The following is a 19,002-nucleotide window of genomic DNA, read 5'->3' as shown; positions in this document are numbered from 1 at the left end:
CAGATCCCAGGCTATACGGTGGTCCAACGAGAGGACACTTCGGGGCTCAAAGGCGGGGTTAGCGTTTACGCTAAAGAGCCATCGAAGGTAAGGGTCATTGAGAGTGTAACGGATAGCAATGGGGTGAACCGAATTTCCATGGAAGTAGGTGGACTGTGTTTGCATAATATCTACAAAGCACCTAGAGCGATTTGGACTACATTTGGTCAGCCATCCTTCCATCTGTCTGGGAGACTTTAATAGCCACCATCACGAATGGAGCTACTGAGACTGCAATGAGGCAGGTAGACAACTCCACTCATGGATGGACTGCAACGATCTACACCTAGTGTATGATCCTACAGCCAAGGGTACCCGCCATAAGTGGAGTACACTCCTAACCTCACCCTCGTTACGAAAGGTGCGAATGGCGAACAGTCCCGGGGACTTTCCGCATAGCCAGCATAGGCCGGTTCTTGTCACAGCGGGGGTAACAATACCGAGGGTGCAGTCTCTCCCACTTCGCAGATGGAACTTCAGGAAGGCTAACTGGGAGGAATTCAGTTCCTACATCGAGCAGATTTGCTCTGCCATATCTCCCAAGTCCGAGAATATAACCAGATTTAACAGGCTACTGGTAAAGAGCACTCAACGCTCTATTCCACGGGGCAAACAGAAATTCTATACCCCTTGGAAAAGTCTGAAAAGCTGTACAAGGAGTACCAGCAGACCCAGTCCCAGGACGTAACAGATAGACTACTTCAGTCTCTGGCAGAAGGAAGAAAGCAACGGTGGCAGGAGCCGTGGAAAATCTTGACTTTACACACTCCAGCCGCCACGCTTGGCGTTAGATAAAGAAATTGGATCCGGACCGGAATTACGTGAAGGCTGCACCAGAATGTGAGACAGACACAATTGCCAAGAATATAAAGAACCGTAGCAAACGGGTCCCTTGTCTCGCTCTTAAGCGCTGCGTCGTACCGTACGATTCTGGACTCGCTACCTGCAGAGGAATCCGACTGGACATCCCCGTTCAGTGGGTGCAGCCATTAGCGAGGTAAAGAACGGCAAAGCAGCAGGGATAGACAGCGTATATCCCGATATGGTGACGCATCTGGGCCCCAGAGCACAGGCCTGGCTGGCAGAGGCAATGTCTGACGTCCTTGCAAAAGGAAAGCTCCCACAAGTGTGGCCAACAGTTACAGACCCATATCTCTACTGAGCTGTTTTTACAAATTGTTGGAGCAAGTTCTATTAAACCGATGGGGGCCGGTCCTAGACGCTGCTCTGCTACCCGAGCAGGTGGGCTTCAGGGAAGGGAGGTGCACCGCGGAACAGGTCATTGCCCTTGCAGAGCATATTGAGCCAGGGTACGAGAGAAAACAGCAAACAGGTGCTGTATTTATAGACCTAAAGACGGCGTACAATACGGTCTGGTGGGAAGGATTAATGCTCAAACTTACAAAGATGTTCTCTTCAATCTTAGGGGAAAGACAATTCCACGTCACGCTGGGAGACGCTACGAGTAAAGTAAGGAAATTGAAGATTGGGGTCCATCAGGGTTCGGTACTAGCGCCAATCTTGTTTAACGTCTACATTAGCGACATGCAGAACACTTCCTCCCTGAGGCTGGGATACTCGGACGACTGGGCACTTGTTACTCAAAATAAAGTGTGGACCCATCTCGAGAGCGTACTCAGCGAGGACGTCACCAGACTCAAATCCTACTTCAACAAGTGGTATCTGAAGATGAACACTTCAAAAACCGTAGCGAAAGTCAACTCTCGTTTTGAATGCGTCACTAATGGTTGCATTTTAAAATTTGAAATTGTACAACTTATTGCAAATATTTATGTTGAATTATTATGATTTTATGTAGAAAAATGTAGTTTCTGAAATTACCAAAATTATCAAAAACTGAAATTTGATTATTTTGACCATTTTCACTTTAAAACAGATTTTCTTCGTTTTCCAAATCCCGACTTAATACCGCTTCATGGTGTAGGGTCACATATAATATGTAAACAAAGCATAAGATAGTGTATAACAAAAGAAATGATTTACAAGACAAAAAAATCATCTCCCAAAGCTAACTATACATTTGACTGTTTTCCTCCCAGCCAGGGGCCAGGATAAAACCAAGTAATCTCATTCCAAGACTAAGACAGAAAGCATGTTGGAAAACAGCTATCGGGGGACAGATGATACAGTAAGTGCCTCCCTGCCCACTATAGGAGGTAATGAATTTTCCTTTCCTTAAAACATTAAAAAAATAAAAATACAAGAGATTCAGAATAAACTTTTGGTCAAAAGGCCTGAAAGTATTTGTTTTTACTTGTTTTATCTTTGTTACTAGTGACCAGGGGTTACGGATCTTACAAATAATAAATTAAAACTGTAAAACATTATAAAAACAAAGGTAAAAAGATTAACCTAAGCTGAGCACCCTTGTAATTGTAACTGATTAATATCATCTCTCAATAACCAGATGCATGAAAAAAAAAAAAGAGAGAGAGAGAGAGAGAGAGAGAGAGAGAGAGAGAGAGAGAGAGAGAGAGAGAGAGAGAGAGAGAGAGGAAGAGAGAGAGAGAGAGAGAGAGAGAGAGAGAGAGAGAGAGAGAGAGAGAGAGAGAGAGAGAGAGAGAGAGAGAGAGAGAGAGAGGGGGTGGTTTAATTGATGGGTTTGGGTTTTTTTTCTAATTAGGGGGAAGATATAATTATCTTTTTAAACGGACCTTTAACTGTACTACCAATCTTGACCTACTTACAAATAAAAATCGAGACTCATTTACCCTCCCCCCCAACCCCATCCCCTTCCTTTTCAACCATCAATTGTCGTCTCACTTTTGGCATCTGGCATCAGTTAGTCTAGACTGGCGCCATAAAAATGGGAGTGTCACTATCATTCATGCAACTAAGCACAGGTGTCAAACTATGACACAAGACATGAAGGTGATTTTTTCACGGATCCATCACTTGACCTGATCTTTTATCAGTGGAAAAAGTTGGGCATAGCAAAATCAGCAAAAAATTTATGAGAAAGTCCCAAAATCCTGGAATTCCAAGATCCGCGGAAGATTCTCGTCACTGTCTAATAGTATTCACAAAGACAATCGGACTCAATTTTTAGAGTGCTGGAGATAAAGCTTTTCCTTTCAATTAATTCTCTGCAACACCCCTACCCCCCCCCCCCCCCCCCCCCCCCCCCCACCCTTCTCTATATATCTCTCTCAGTCTCTCTACTCCCATGTTCACTCCTCTTCTCCCTCCCTTTTATTTTCTCTTCATTTTCCGCGTGTTTTGTCTGTTGCCTGACAAAGCAGAAGGCTGAAACATTGTATTTTTGTACTGTTTTACTATATGAGTCATATTTCCTCTATTTTTGTTACATTTTGACTGGCACTTTTACCTTTTAAGTGTGCACTCAATATTGGAATGTTACATTTGTTCTTAATTCCAACTCCCTAAAGTCAAATCCCAAAGTGAGTCCCAAATGATTTTGTCCTGTCTATTGTTACAAATACATTGGATCAACAAGTTTTCATGACAATGTAAATCTGTCTTCACAAATTTAATGTACTTTAATATTAAAGTACTAATGCACAGTGACACCCGATCAGCTATGACAATGAGATGAGGGGTAGGGTAAATGATCCATATTCACATGATTATAAGGGCCATTGAGTGGGTTGAAGAGAGAAAGTATGAGGATTAAGTTATGAAATTGAAAACTAAGTGCTCTTCACAAAAATCATTTGAAAAATGAACATACTTTGAACTATGAGACGTGATGCATGCAACATACTTTTTAGTTCCTAGTTATACAAATAAGTTTGGCTCACAATTAACAAATAATATCGCAACAAATTTAATTTTGTGGCATTTCACCATTAATTTCCACCGAAATCATGACAAAATATACCATACCTATCGGAGGCTGCAATATCTTAGCATTTTTGTCACACCATCCAACTGGATGAATATCTGAGGTCATGGGGTCACTCCAAAAATCAGCAGAACTGTTCTCCTTGAAACCCTCATACCTCAATCTGAGGAGGGGCCCACATGTCATCACCACTGCGGCAACCCAGTAAGTATTGGGGTTCTGTTTGTTTGGTGCCTCCAACTTCATGCCTTTGACAAATCCACTCTGTAAACTAAGTTCAACCTTTGAGGTTGAAAAAGTCATGAAAATAATAAAAAATTAATTATTGAATGAATCAATCAATGAATAATATGATCATAATTTTTATTTAAAAAAACAAAATAATAGCCTTTACTGTACAGCTCACATTATGGCTCATACAACATATTACGAGAAAAAGTGTAAGATTGCTTTTAAAAAGGATAAGACTTAAATAAACACTGTTCAATTTGAAAAGGTAACCATTTTTATTTGTTGTTGTTGTTGTTGTTGTTGAACGTTTTTTTTTTAAATGACAACAAACAATGCATTTGCCAGCATGACTGTACAAAAACCACGAATACACTAGCAAACAAATAGATAATAATTATAAAATGTGTCAGATAAAGGTGTAAGCACATCTAAACCATATTTTATGGTAGAACATTATTGACGAATGAACATAAATAATATTTTAAAAGCAGCTTTACCTTGGAAAATACAAGCTGTGGCATAAAACTACTAAGTCAATCTACACACCTAAAACAAACACCAAAATGTCATAAACAGTATCCTCAACTTCTCAACACACAACATATATAGGCCCTACAGTGAAATCTGCATAAAGTCAACTCTTAATCTTAAAGTAAACTTTTTCACTTTTCTGCTTTAAAACCAGTGATGCCAACAGAAAAAAATGAAAAAGGAGGAAGATGATCGACGTCTCACCATGCCCCCCAAAGGCGGGCTCAGGCTGCCGAAGGCAGACTCCTACTAGGGGGATCCGGGGGCATGCCCCCCTGGAAAATTCTTTTTTTTAAAGTGTTATTTATTTTTATTTTTAAGGGTTTTACGGCGCTTGCAACACATTAAGATCATATCAGCGCCAGTAAAAAGGAAGAAAATGGTTCTAGAATTACAATAAAGTACCCAAGAAAAGAGAAGACAAAGGGGAATTGGTTCAAATAAGAAACAGGTGTAGATTCCAAAAGCACACTATCATCTTGAGATCACTAAAAGTCTCATCCAGACACAAGCACAGGTCCCCACTAAGAGGAATACACTCAAATGTTTTACAAATTATACATAATATAAAGAATCATAATGCAGTGCATAACAGAGAGATGATTTACAAGGAAAAAAATATCATTTCCCAAAACAATAACTATGCATTTGACTGTTTCCCTCCCAGCTAGGACTCCGGCCAGGGCCAAGACAAAACCAAGTAATCTCATTCCAAGACAAAGACAGAAAGCATGTTGGAAACAGATATAGGGGGGTAGAAGAGACAGTATGTACCTCCCTGCCCACTATGGGAGGTCAGGAACCCCACCCAGTTTTTTACAGTGCCAAATAAGGCTATCTGGGACTAATTCCCATGAATTTGGGAACATTTATTATCCATTCAAAGATCAAGTGAAGGAGTCATAAAACACATAAAACTTTTTTTAAAAATTTAATGTATATATTGCAGTTATATTTTATATGATATCACCATCATATTGCAAAGATTACGAGGATCATATTGTGTGATGGTTAAGGTAGCAGTTGTGGTGATGGTGATGTAAGTAATAGTAGCAGAGACAGCAAACTAATAATTTAGAAGTTAAAGTATAATAATGCATCAATTTTTTTTTTTTTAATTTTAAAAAAAAATCTATTTTTTTTTTTTTTTGCGAACGGAGGAAAAATGGGAGGAACCGAGGAAAAAAGGGAGAAACCTCCAAAAAGGAGGAATTCCTCGGATCCGCGGAAGATTGGCATCACTGTAAAACACAGCCAAACTTAACTAAAACTTGAATAGGTTCTAAATTCAACAATCTCCAGAATGTCAATTATGCGACCACCCGTAAGATAGAATTTATCCCCTACTTTTCAAATACAGCAGGCTTTAAGACCTCATGCACCATCTGTTCCCTCCATATCCTTATACAGAAAACACTAGCCTAAAGCAGAATGGAAAAACTGAAAAAGGTCTCTACATTAACAACCTGGCATGGGACTAAGGGCACAATCTCAAATGTGTCTGGATCAGAAACAACAACAGTAATAAATAATGGTCTTTAAAAAAAACTACGAATAACATTCAATAAAAACTCACATGTTTGAATGCTGTGGGAGGAACTGCTGAAGCTCCAGTCTCTTTTAGGTAATCATCCCAAACAAATTCTGCTTCTTCGAAATCCTCCACTGAAAATAGAGGAAAGTTGTGTGAATCATTACCAGCGATCCCTTGGATGAATCTTCCGAGTACATTTCAATCCCCACACTGAGCACCTTCCCTACACAAAACATAAGAACTGTAGACTTTTTTTGTATGTTTTGTTTTGTTTTTAAGGGTTTTACGGCGCTTGCAACACATTTAGGTTATATCAGCGCCAGTAAAAAGGAAGAAAATGGATAGTAAAAAGTTCTAGAATTACAATTAAAGCACCCAAGAAAAGGTAAGACAAAGGGGAACTGGGAACAAATAGGGATTAGATGTAGATTCCAAGAGCATACCACCAATGTACTTAGTTTGAGATCACCTAAAAGTCCCATCCGGACACAAGCACAAGATCCAACAAAGAGGAATACACTCAAATGCTTACATTATACATTCAAAATAAATATAATAATACATAACAGAGAGATGATTTACAAGGAAAAAAATATCATCTCCCAAAACAATAACTCTATGCATTTGACTGTTTCCCTCCCAGCCAGGACTCCGGCCAGGGCCAGGACAAAACCAAGAAATCTCATTCCAAGACAAAGACAGAGAGCATGTTGGAAAACAGATAGAAGGGGATAGAAGACACAGTATAGACTTTTTTTGTATAAGGATGACAAAAGTATCACTTCATGGTAAGATCACTTTCATGTTGATAATTATATTCTTATCTTGTTTTTTTCAATTATCTTTCTGTTCCCTATTATGATAAATAAGGACGGTTTGTGCAAGCTGTTCTCAATAATTGGCATTGAAATTAGGTAAACCAGTCTAATGAAAATAGGAGCCAGAGACAAAAAAATTGGAATTTGCACTTCTGCTCCCATACATCACAAATTTAATACAAAAATATAATTCATTTGTCTACGTTTGAAATTACATTTTGCCTCTCAATGTATTAGTAAATCTAAAAAATTTTTAATGATTTTTTTAAATTTACCAAATCAATCAAACTTTTTTGTAAATTTCCCATTAAATTCATTTACAATATACACAACTATCAAATACATTATCGAAAAAGTAGTAAAATTACATAGGGATTTTTATAAATTAAAATTTTTATAAAATTTCATAATTTAAAAATCAAAGAGATCCTCCCAAGAGTGGAAAAGTTGGCACGACTGGTGACTGCATGGAGATCCTTATATATTGAAAGAACTCGCATGATCCTTTGTCTTCTATGCATACTATTGCAACCATAAGGAAATTGTGTCAAGAAACACTACAGTAATCGTTGTGTTTGGTGAGTATATGGATGGATAAACGATGCTTGATGCACATTGAGATATGAAGTGAGTAGAAAAGTGCCAGAAGACAATAGAGAATAAAAAATTTTTCGCGGCGGTGGTGGGGTTTGAACCTGCGACCTTATTGGTACGACAACTCCGCCTGGCAGGTGAGAGCGTGGCTCTACCGTGTGAGCTATCCACGAACACAAAATATTCGTTTCAAACTCAAAGTCATTACTAGATCCCTCTCTCACCTACTTCTTGAGACCGCCGATTCGTTCGTACACCACCATCGCGAATAATTTTGACCAGCAGTTAAGCTTAATAGCCAATATTCTCATCACAAACATATAACATAGAAACGATTGAAACATTGAGTATGCTCCGGTGTATGGGGTGAATTTTAATTCAGAAAAGTGAGTGGAGCAGGCACTTATGTTGGTAACAACAAGATATGAAGTGAATAGAAAAGTGCCAGAAGACAATAGAGAATAAAAAATTTTTTATTCTCTATTGTCTTCTGGCACTTTTCTATTCACTTCATATCTTGTTGTTACCAACATAAGTGCCTGCTCCACTCACTTTTCTGAATTAAAATTCACCCCATACACCGGAGCATACTCAATGTCTCAATCGTTTCTATGTTATATGTTTGTGTTGAGAATATTGGCTATTAAGCTTAACTGCTGGTCAAAATTACTTCGCGATGGTGGTGTGCGAACGAATCGGCGGTCTCAAGAAGTGGGTGAGAGAGGGATCTAGAAATGACTTGGGTTTGAAACGAATATTTTTGTGTTCGTGGATAGCTCACACGGTAGAGCCACGCTCTCACCTGCCAGGCGGAGTTGTCGTACCAATAAGGTCGCAGGTTCAAACCCCACCACCGCCGCGAAAAATTTTTTATTCTCTATTGTCTTCTGGCACTTTTCTACTCACTTCATATCTTGTTGTTACCAACATAAGTGCCTGCTCCACTCACTTTGCTTGATGCACATTGCAATACTTTTTGGTTCAACAGGATATCTCAACATCCCCTCATTTTTCTATTTACATATTCATTGTCTTCTTTCTTTTCCTTCTACAGATGAAAAATTAATGTGGTCTGAACCGAAGCCATCATAGAATGTAAATAGCTTAAGAGTATAAAATTCCTTATTTATATTATGGAACTCTAATGGACAAATTATCCTTAAGAAGGCTATATAAATATGAGGGAATTTTGGAGTATAGGTTGGACAGATGTCTTTACACAGCTTTAGTAAACAAAGTGATTTGCTTGACACCCTAACATTTTACTTAGAATGAACAAAAATAACAGATCAACAACAAGTTTAAAGATATAATCAAATATCAAAATCTGATTCAAATCATTAAGAGAACAGAATCCCATAATTATTTTCAGGAAACCTCTCTCTCTCTCTGTGGCATATCACTTGGACGTAGCCTCCCACACAGTCCTTCGGAAGAAGTCTCTGTCTTGTGCCCATCTGCCACATTCCGTCACGCCGTTGTTGAGCCATTCCTGTATATCCTGTTGCCATCTTCTTTGTGGTCTTCCTCTGCCTCTTTTGCCCTCCGCCATGCCCTCCAGTACATCTCTCTCTAGTGTGTCGTGTCTTTTCAAGTGCCCAAAGTAATTGAGTTTCAGCTTTTTTATCTTACTCATTAGCAGGGACTTTTTTAGTCCTAGTGTTTTCATGATGTTCGCATTGCTTTCTTTGTTTGTCCACGGGATGCGTAAGATTTTTCTATAGCATTTCATTTCGAAGGCGGTTATTCTCTTTTCTGATTCTTTGGTTATAGACCATGTCTCGCATCCATATATTGCAGTGGGAAAAATACAGGATGTTAGGATCTTCATTTTCAGTCTGACTTCCTCGCTCTTCCAGATTGCCATCATTTTGTTGAGTTTGTTGCTTGCAATTGCAAGTCTTCTTCTGATATCTGGTGCCGATTTTCCAGGCTTCTATTTGTGCTCCAAGGTAAATGAAATTTGTAACATTTTCCAGTTGTTCTCCTTCTATTTCGACCTGAGCAGTGCTGCTTTTATCTGTGCTCATTATTTTCGTTTTCTTTGCGTTTAATAATAGGTCTTTGTCTTCACTATGTTTTTTTACCGATTTTACTAGTTTGTTGAGACCTGTTGATGTTGTTGACAATAGCGCCGTGTCGTCTGCATATCGTAGGTCAGAGATCTTCCTGCCATTTATCTTAACGGCACTGTACTCTTCATCTTTTTCTTCTGTCATTACATCACGCATTATTGTTTCGGTGTATAGGCTGAATAGTGAAGGAGAAAGGATGCACCCTGCCTCACTCCCCGCTTTATTGGGAACCATTTTGTAAGTCCATATTCTAGTCTAACCGATGCTGTCTGTTGTTGGTAAAGATTGTTTATGAGGTTGACTATTTTGTAGTGGCAGTTTAAGTTCTTCAAAGTTGTTACTATTTGTTCGTGATTTACGCAGTCAAACGCTTTGCTGAAATCTATGAAGCACATGTGTAGATCTATGTTTGCCTCCCTGCTTTTTTCAATCAGTGTCCTGATATTAAATATTTGGTCTCTTGTTCCCCTGTTTGGTCTAAAGCCTGCTTGAGTTTGGCTGACTTCTTCCTTCACCACGTTCTCTAATCTCTTCAAAATAATTTTCAGTAAGATCTTGCTTGCATGGCTCAAAAACTAGGGAAGCAAAAATAATTTGTAACCAAACAGGGCCTTTAAGGATGGTTTTTAGCATAATCGTATTTACAACAATGTTGATGGGAGCCGTTTTTATTAGATATTCAGCCAGGCAAAGTTTTGTCCTTTATTGGCTCCAACGGTGAGAAGAAATCATGAGGAAAAACAGAAGCAAAGTTGAAGAGAATTTAGGCTCGTGTTCACTATTTATGGACTGCCGTTACCAGTTTCAGCTCCCTTCTATCCTGATTCACGGACCAGCGTGTTATTTGAGTAAAGATAATACCTTCTAGAATTGATGCTTGGGATTACCATCATAATCTTCTACTGCGGCCATCACAGTTCTATAACCAATGAAATGCCACACATGCTTTCAAAAAATTGCCACCACAGTTCTCTACGAGTGAGCTGCCCCAAAGAAGCTGCTATCATAGTCTTCCACAAACAAACTTCCAGAAGTCCTCTACCAATGTATTGTCACTAAAATTCTCTTAATGAGCTGCCACGAGTGGCCATCATTGTCTTCTATCACCTTAGTCCTCTACAAATGATCTGCAGAGTTTTCAACCAATAATGGCCTGTCAGCAGACGAAGAAGTCAGAAACATAACATTTCCAGTCCTTTTGAACTTTCAGGGACATTATGTTTAGTTACAATTTTGATCAGTGTATTCACATAACCAAATAAAATATGGAATTCACATTAAAACACAGTATTTCTTCTTCTGTTGGGTTCATACAATGGAGCCTTTTAACTCTTGGCAGATTGCCCTGGTCAGTCTCATATCAGATGAACACGGTCGAGGTTCTGACCTACAGGGGTTTGACATATGTCCCCTCCACCTCTCTCTCTCTCCTGCCTGCCCCCCCCCCCCCCCCCCCCCACCCTAAACACACATCTCCTAGGCACAGTACTTACCATCAGCTAAATCTCCCTGTGCATCAGACTTCTGGAAACTGTCCACACCTTCAGACGGAGTGGGAGATTGTCTAGCTCCAAAACCCTCTGGAGTCTTTCTCTCATTTTCTTCATAAGCTTCAAGCTTTACATCTGTCAATGAATGACTCATGGGTGAATCTCTTTCAATACTTTCCACAGGACCAGAGAAATTAGATGCATGCTCGTCATCTTCCTCAGAATCATCTTCTTCATCAGTTTGGTTTTCAAGAAGAGCTTTGGACTGGTGATATCTAGGATCCACATCTCTGTCAGGATCAACAGGAGTGAATTTCATTCGAGCACATCCACTAGTGGCTTTAGATATTATGTTGCTTTTTGTTTTTTCTGACTGTGCCAATTTGTATTGCATATTGTTTAACATTTCCCCTGAACTTGACACTAAATTAGTTGAAGTGGTTGCAATGCTGCAAGCAATATTTCCAGTGGTACTGCTGACAATAGACTCTGGAACAGCTGCAAATGATTGAGATCTTTCATTTTCTTCCAGAAAATGTGTTGTGTCAGGTGACAATTTATTATTTTGTTCTTGTGATATCATGGGAGATATTGTAGCAGTTGCTTGAACTGGACCCATCATATTAAAACTAGCAGAAGTTGCTGCTGTTGATGATGATGGTGGTAATGATGGTGTTGGTTGTGCTATCACAGAAATCGAGGTTGCTTGAGTGGTGAGGGCATTGATAGTGTTCCTAAGTTGGTGACCTCCAATCATTATTGGTATTTGTCCGAATGGTTGAGGTATAAATTGAGATTGACCAGCAGACTGATTGGGAGGCATTGTAAGAATGGTCTGATTCATAAAGTTGATGCCTGGTGTAGTTAATGTGGATCCAACAACTTGATTTAATGGAATTGTTGAAGAATTGGAACCTCCTGGTCCTGGACTTTGAGCAATAGTTATAGATTGAGGAGTAACAGTCATATTTGTTGGGTGCTGTTGAGGCTGATTTTGTTGATTGAGGGGTAAATTCAATGACTGTTGCTGTGGTATGGAGATGGAGTGCATAAATTGAGGATTCATAATTCTAGGATTGAGATTAAAAACTGAACCAACAGGCAAAGCATTTAGTTGCGTAGCTGATGCAGGTGAAGTAACTGTGTTGGTAGAAGGGAGGGCGACTCCGGAAGAGACGTTTACAGAATTCAAGCCACCAGGAAAACAAAAAGTCTGTTGGGGAAGAGAAACAATTCCTGCACCACCATGTCCTTGGGAGTCCAGGACAATAGGATTTATGGTGACAGGGCTTGTCTGCATTCCATGAATAGGATTGCCTGGTTGAGGAGAGGACAAGGCTGTTATTGGTGCTGTTTGTGAAGGTACTCCATCCCCTTGAGCCGAGACTGATGTCATAGTTACTTTGTTCTGAGGAGAAAAAAATGTTATGATTTAAATTTATGGGTGGGGAGGCGGCTATGGTATACTACAAAAACCAATATTAAATCTTTGTTGCTTGATTATATACACAAACCTTCCAAAAAAATTTTCATGTTTTTCCAATAAGTGGTGACATGGTTAAAATGCTGACTCAACGTTTTACACATTATTTTGAGTAGATCTCAAAACATATTCTAGTTTAAAGGCCTGATATATGGCATGATAACTCCTAAGGAATCCTCTTACACCTTACAGAACTGATTATGAGTTTCCTTATCATACTTCTACATATTCCGCCTAAAAGTGTCCCATTATTAGAATTTATCGAGGTCTCTTAATTTAAAGGATAATTACAGAGAAAAATTTCCTAACTCAAAAAATAAAATAGCTAATTTAATAATATCTTTGTAATGTGATAAATTTATATCTATTAAACATTGTGACAAATTACAGCAAATTCTGGCAGTTACCTTTTGAGATCTACTTAAAATAATGGGTAGGTTGGCATTGTTCTGCTACGCCACTTTCTGCCCAGGAAAGCCAGGACGGGAATAAACTTGATGGGTTTAAATATATACAAGGGATCAAGATCATCCATGTTTAACTCACTCCCTGTCTGAGGGAACGTTTGTCCTCATTAAGAGTGTCAAATGTGGTGAGATGAAAAATTTTATGCAAATTTTAAAAACCAGAAATATATCTTCTTCTTCTAGGTTCCATGCCTGGTCCAGGCTTCGGATACTGCATGAATTATCTCTCTCCATTCCTCCCTGTCTCTTGCCTTTTCAAACAGCTCTGATTGTTAGGCTGGTGAAGCCCTTCAGTTGGTCTATGAGTGTTTTTCTTTGTCTCCCCCGGGCGCGTTTACCAGATATTTTTCCACAACTTGCCAGGTATTCATTCTTATCTTTCCTTACTATGTGTCCGAAAAAGGATAGTTGTCGATCCACTATTAAGGGCATTAGTTTCCTTTGTTGGTATGTTTGTTTTAGCACTTCTTCGTTCGTTTTGTGTGCAGTATACGGTATTCTCTGCATCCTTCTCAAGCACCACATTTCAAAAGCTTCAATGTTCTTTTGTGTTTCTGCATTTGTAGTCCAGCTTTCGCATCCGTATAACAAGATTGGCCACACGTAGCACTTCAAGACTCGGAATCTAATCCCGAACGACATCTGTTTGTTTTTCAAAATGTTTCCCAGGTCCATGAAGGCCTGTTTGGCTTGAAATATATAACCAACTGAAATAGTTATAGTGATAAACGTGGCCTTTGAATATCACCAAAACATTATCATTAAAGTGGAACGCGGATTCAACAGGGTTTGTGGGATTAGCAAAAGAAATCCCTGTTGTAGTCGAGTCCTGTAATTATATCCATGCATAAGGCAAAAGTGAAGGAAATAAAAAGTGCACGGAACATATTACAGGTTATCTCCCTAACTAATAAATCACACGATAGGACTGTGACTTCCATCCATTTAACTCCAACTTCCCCCCACACACACAATCACCCCTCATCCCCCACCCCCACCCCCCTTCTCTACCACTTAATTCAGGAGAAAAGACAAGTGGGAATAATCTAACGTTTAAATTCTACCACACTACTTTCCAACCATCCCAACTCTGACACTCAGCCACTATCACTACTAACTGCACTATACCCATGATAAGCAAAAATAGCCTTGGGCATAACATAAAGCTCATCATCCACCACTCATTTCTCAATAGGTATAGTTACCTAAGCAGTCAGGAGTAATAAAAAAATATATAAAAAAGAGCCATTAAGGCCCATGGAGTTGACGTTAATCCCGGACAATAACAATTGCTTGCTATCCTTTTGATAGGATACTAGTCTATCGCAAAGTACTTTGTTGTTTGTTTTTTGTTTTAAGGGTTTTACGGCGCTTGTAACACATTAAGGTCATATCAGCGCCAGTAAAAAGGAAGAAAATGGGATAGTAAAAAGTTCTAGAATTACAATAAAGCATCCAAGAAAAGGGAAGACAAAGGGGAATTGGTTCAAATAAGAAACAGGTGTAGATTCCAAAAGCACTCTATCAAAGTACTTAGTTTGAGATCACTAAAAGTCTCATCCAGACACAAGCACAGGTCCCCGCTAAGAGGAACACACTCAAATGTTTTACAAATCATATAATATAAAGAAAGCATAATACAGTGCATAACAGAGAGATGATTTACAATGAAAAAATATCATCTCCCAAAACTAACTATACATTCGACTGTTTCCCTCTCAGCCAGGGGATCTGGCCAGGACCAGGACAAAACCAAGTAATCTCATTCCAAGACAAAGACGGAAAGCATGTTGGAAAACAGATATAAGGGGATAGAAGACACAGTATGTACCCCCCTGCCCACTTTCCACCAAATCTAACAGACTCAGCTACTCATTCACTGCTGGTGGACAGGGGGTCAGAGAAATCTTGACTACACCCGGGATCAATCTTGGTTCCTTTGCGTGTGAAGTGAGTGCTCTACCAATTGAGCAATCGGGACCCCCTAGACAGAAGTATCATATCCCTAAATCTACACATATGGTAGGCCTTAATGTGTCAACTTTTTGTCGGTCAGTATTGCGCCTCTCAATTGCCTTTTGTTGCCCAATCAGGGTATGCAACACAAAGTACACATGATACATTAATGGTACACACAATAACTACTATTATTCAACCCACACACAATCTCCGTTCCCATTGTTATGTATGCTATGTGTGCTTTTCTCTTTTCTTCTTGAGTAGTTTGTTTTTCCAAACTGTGTAATAAATTTTCAACTCACACCCCTATTGTAGCTGTGGCCATGTTTCAAGAAATCTTAGCCCATTATAGCCATACATGATTTTTATAAAAATCTAATGTCCTCGAGAAAGCAGTTCCAAATTTGAGGCCCTGCAAATTTAAAAGATCTTTCACCATATAAACCATATGTTTTTAGCTTCACTTTGGGTTTTTTAAATGACACTGACTTAGATGATCGTAAATTGTGCCCAAGTAAATAAAAGCTAAGATGATCTTTATGGTAGGATGACACTTCGTTATTTTCTCCTTGAGAGATAATTTGGTGGCAAATGCATGCTAGTTTATAATACGTGCCTCAACAGGCAACCAATGAAGATTGAAGATTCATGAGTGATTGTCTAGTTTGTAAAGTAGTTCGGGTGACAATACGTGCTGCAATGTTTTCAATGCGCTGTCATTTAGAAATTTGTTTCCCTGGAAGGCTTACCAAAAGAGAATTACAATAATCTAGACGAGAAAGTATAAATGTGGAAGTGATTTTCTTTGCTGCAGACAAGGATAGATAAGGTCTTATGAACCCGAGTTTTCTAATTTCTTTAAAAAGACACTGACATACTTTACTTATTTGAAAATCTATACTGAGATTTTGATCAAAATAAATTCCGAAATATTTTATGGTTTTGTCGTACGGAACTACAGATGAATCTCTTGTCATTGAGGTGAGATTGATAATTTAAATTTTATGAGGTGTAGAGCATGACATTAACTCTGTCTTTTCTGCGCGGCTATGTGGTATAGTGGTATGACACTTGCTTTCGGGTCGGAAGGTCCTGGGTTCAAGCCTCACTCAGTGAAAAAGTTAAGTCCTTGGAAAAGGTTCTTTACTCACATTCTCTCACTGTACTCAGGTGTAAAATGAGTACCTGGCCGTTAACAGCATTGTCTATATCGCCTAACAGGCGTCATGTCCCGTCCTACATGTTTAGTGGATATTGCGATAGCTAAATTTTTGTTGTTCACTTTAAATTTTTTTTGCATGCATCTATTTGTTGACATATTCTATACAGGTTTGAATAATATGGGCGCATTCTTGAATGTTCTCAATTGGTACAGATTGGTACAGTTGTCAGTCATCGGCATAAAAATGATAATTAATATTGTGAGAAATCAGTTTGCCAAGTGGCTGAGTGTACATTACATAACCAAACCATGCAGCACACAAAATTCAAGAGATTGGGTTTTGAACAAGAAATTATTTATAGTTATCTCTGCCGTCTTAAGGAAAAAGACTATGTGGCCTCTTATTCCAAGTAAACATGAGGTCTTTTTCCTTAACACAGCAGATTTGTTGGCTAGTGGTCTAAAGCTGGCTAAATTGAGACCGTGTCCTGTGGGCAAGTCTCTCTATGCTCATGACTATAATATAGTATTAGTATAGACTAGAATACTTTTCAATTATAGTCAGTTTGAGTTGGTAGTCTGATATCCAGCCTATAGACAGGTGCCGATTAGCCATTGGAAAAGTGAAGCGCTAGCTTGGGTTACAATTTGAATGACACAATTTCACATAATCACTGCTGCATTATTTTTCACAGTATCTGAATGTTCTAGTATCATTTTAAAGAGCAGATGTCAAGCTTTTTAAAAAATGTTATTGAAATCAATGTAGGCACATTATGTCAAAAATTATAATTTCATAAAAATTACATCCTTTTAAAACGTTTGTCAAATTTTTCAAAATTGAGAAAGCACAAAAATAAAAGAAAAGGCATCTAGATAATTCATTTATCTATGTCTATGCCAACTTTTATCAATATTGAAGGCAGCGCAGTATGTTTACTTTTACTTTTGGCAGCCAATGACTGACCCTATTTTCTCAGTGCTGAAGTCCCGTTTTAGTAAGTGGTCGGCTTATCGAGAGGCCGTCCAGTTGAGGAATTGCCAGTCATAGATTTTGAGCTTTTTGCAATATATTTTGAGTAGTAAAATCATCATAACTTTGGAACCGCTTATCCTAGATCTAAAAGTAAGGTATCATATTTAAGTAAGGTATCATATTAAATGGTCTATCTGTCTATGTAGAAAATAATTATAAATTATTATTTTTCTAGATAGTTTGTTGACTTGTTTTTGTATGCATGGATTTGTTTTTTGGAACAATCAGATGGGACTATGAGAATGAGTTTCTGCTGTAACAGTGAAAAGATAAGCAACAGTACAGTAAAAGAAATGATAGAGGCTTTATCTTAGTAAAATCGACATTAGCAAACGAACATTTTTTTTTAAGGCGATAGATATGCAGGCGATATTGATATAAACAACTTCTACAAGACAATACTCGCTGCGAAAAAAAAAATGAACAAAATCCCGTTCGCCTAGTTAATATGGGAGATAAAAGGAAAAAAACACCAGATTATTTGTATAGTTTCCAAATTGTATTTTTCCTCTAGCGTAAGTCTTCCATCAATAATACTGTAAACAATACATACAGTGTACGCTTTCAATGCTGATAGGTCTAGTGACAATGTCAACAGCATAATAGTAGACGATGCCCCGTGGAGCATGTAAAGGATTTTGAAAAAATAAAAATGTTTACCTGTACAATATTCAAGGCACCTATAATCAAAACATGAATTTGATATTCAAGAATCGCATAATAAAAAGAAAAACAAGAAATATGAAGATTATCCCGTTCATTTCATTAAAAATACAGTGCAACAAATAGACTTCATCCTCACCGTAAAAATACACAGCAAGATGGCAACTTGTTGGGAGCGCATGCGCATGATCTGATGAATCCAATGGGAATCCATCCCTCTCAGTCCAGCCGATAGTGCCCGTTCGCAGGTCTGATCACCCGAATTATTTTGGGTTCCGTGCTGTAATGGAACGTCATGGTGTACTCTCATGATATGAAGTGAGTAGAAAAGTGCCAGAAGACAATAGAGAATAAAAATTTTTCGCGGCGGTGGTGGGGTTTGAACCTGCGACCTTATTGGTACGACAACTCCGCCTGGCAGGAGAGAGCGTGGCTCTACCGTGTGAGCTATCCACGAACATACCACCGTAAAATATTGTCCATTACAACAATTTTAAATGAAGCCCATAGCTGCGTTTGGTTATCATACCTGCAAATATGTGCACCTACTCTCAGGCATTCCGGTCCAGTCGAATTAGCTGAACAAATTTCAAAATTTTATGGTTTTGTTTTGAGTTGTCTCTTTTTAAAATGATATATTATGTGTATGTACCCGAATCATGGCCCGAATAGATAGCACGAAATTGCCGTCACTCAGCTCTTTGTTATTGTTTCTCGCCATCCATTTTTATGAGTAGTTCTCATTATATTGTATTAATCAGACTATAAACGTTTAAGGTTACACATAGTTTTATGTGTTGATATGTTATATCGAACTGGCGGATAGTTGTTTTTGTTTTACGCAATGCATCGATTGAAAATCAAGAACTGCAGCTGTTTCGGAAGTTGTGAAAAATGATTGTTTTTTGTAGCCAATTGGAGTCAATAAAGTACTGATGATAAAGAGGAAGCTTCTCCCGACTCCGATCTCGTCATATCTATTGTGGTGCTATGAGGTCTAGTGGTATAACACTTGCCTTCGGATCGGAATGTCCAGGGTTCGAGTCCTGCTCAGAGTGGTGCAAGTTGAGTCCTTAGAAAAGGCTCTTTATTCT

The 19,002-nt window shown here is 38.6% G+C and overlaps 1 protein-coding gene across 4 annotated transcripts in view; it reads right to left on the bottom strand.

Moving 5' to 3' along the window:
• Window positions 1-18,142, bottom strand: part of LOC144974985 (scm-like with four MBT domains protein 1) — a 51,144-nt gene extending 33,002 nt beyond the window's left edge. Inside the window, exons 1-4 of one of the 4 annotated variants that reach the window (XR_013645840.1) lie at window positions 18,048-18,089; window positions 11,142-12,546; window positions 6,204-6,292; window positions 3,907-4,147 (exon numbers count right to left, since the gene is read on the bottom strand). Coding sequence is in view for 3 of the 4 variants with exons in the window: in XM_078918593.1 (XP_078774719.1) it covers window positions 3,907-4,147; window positions 6,204-6,292; window positions 11,142-12,546; window positions 18,048-18,122 (1,810 nt within the window). In the remaining variant the exon portion in view is untranslated. Of the gene's footprint in view, window positions 1-3,906; window positions 4,148-6,203; window positions 6,293-11,141; window positions 12,595-17,583 lie in introns of all 4 variants that reach the window. The other 3 variants (XM_078918593.1, XM_078918594.1, XM_078918595.1) reach the window with 3 other exon arrangements.
• Between the last annotated feature and the right edge of the window lie 860 nt (window positions 18,143-19,002).

The sequence above is a fragment of the Berghia stephanieae genome, chromosome 6, assembly GCF_034508935.2.
Source record: "Berghia stephanieae isolate SIO BIC M18660-M18661 chromosome 6, UCSD_Bste_1.3, whole genome shotgun sequence".
Taxonomy (NCBI): domain Eukaryota; kingdom Metazoa; phylum Mollusca; class Gastropoda; order Nudibranchia; family Aeolidiidae; genus Berghia; species Berghia stephanieae.
The sequence above is the reverse complement of the archived record's forward strand: the minus strand, read 5'-3'. Positions and strand labels throughout refer to the sequence as shown.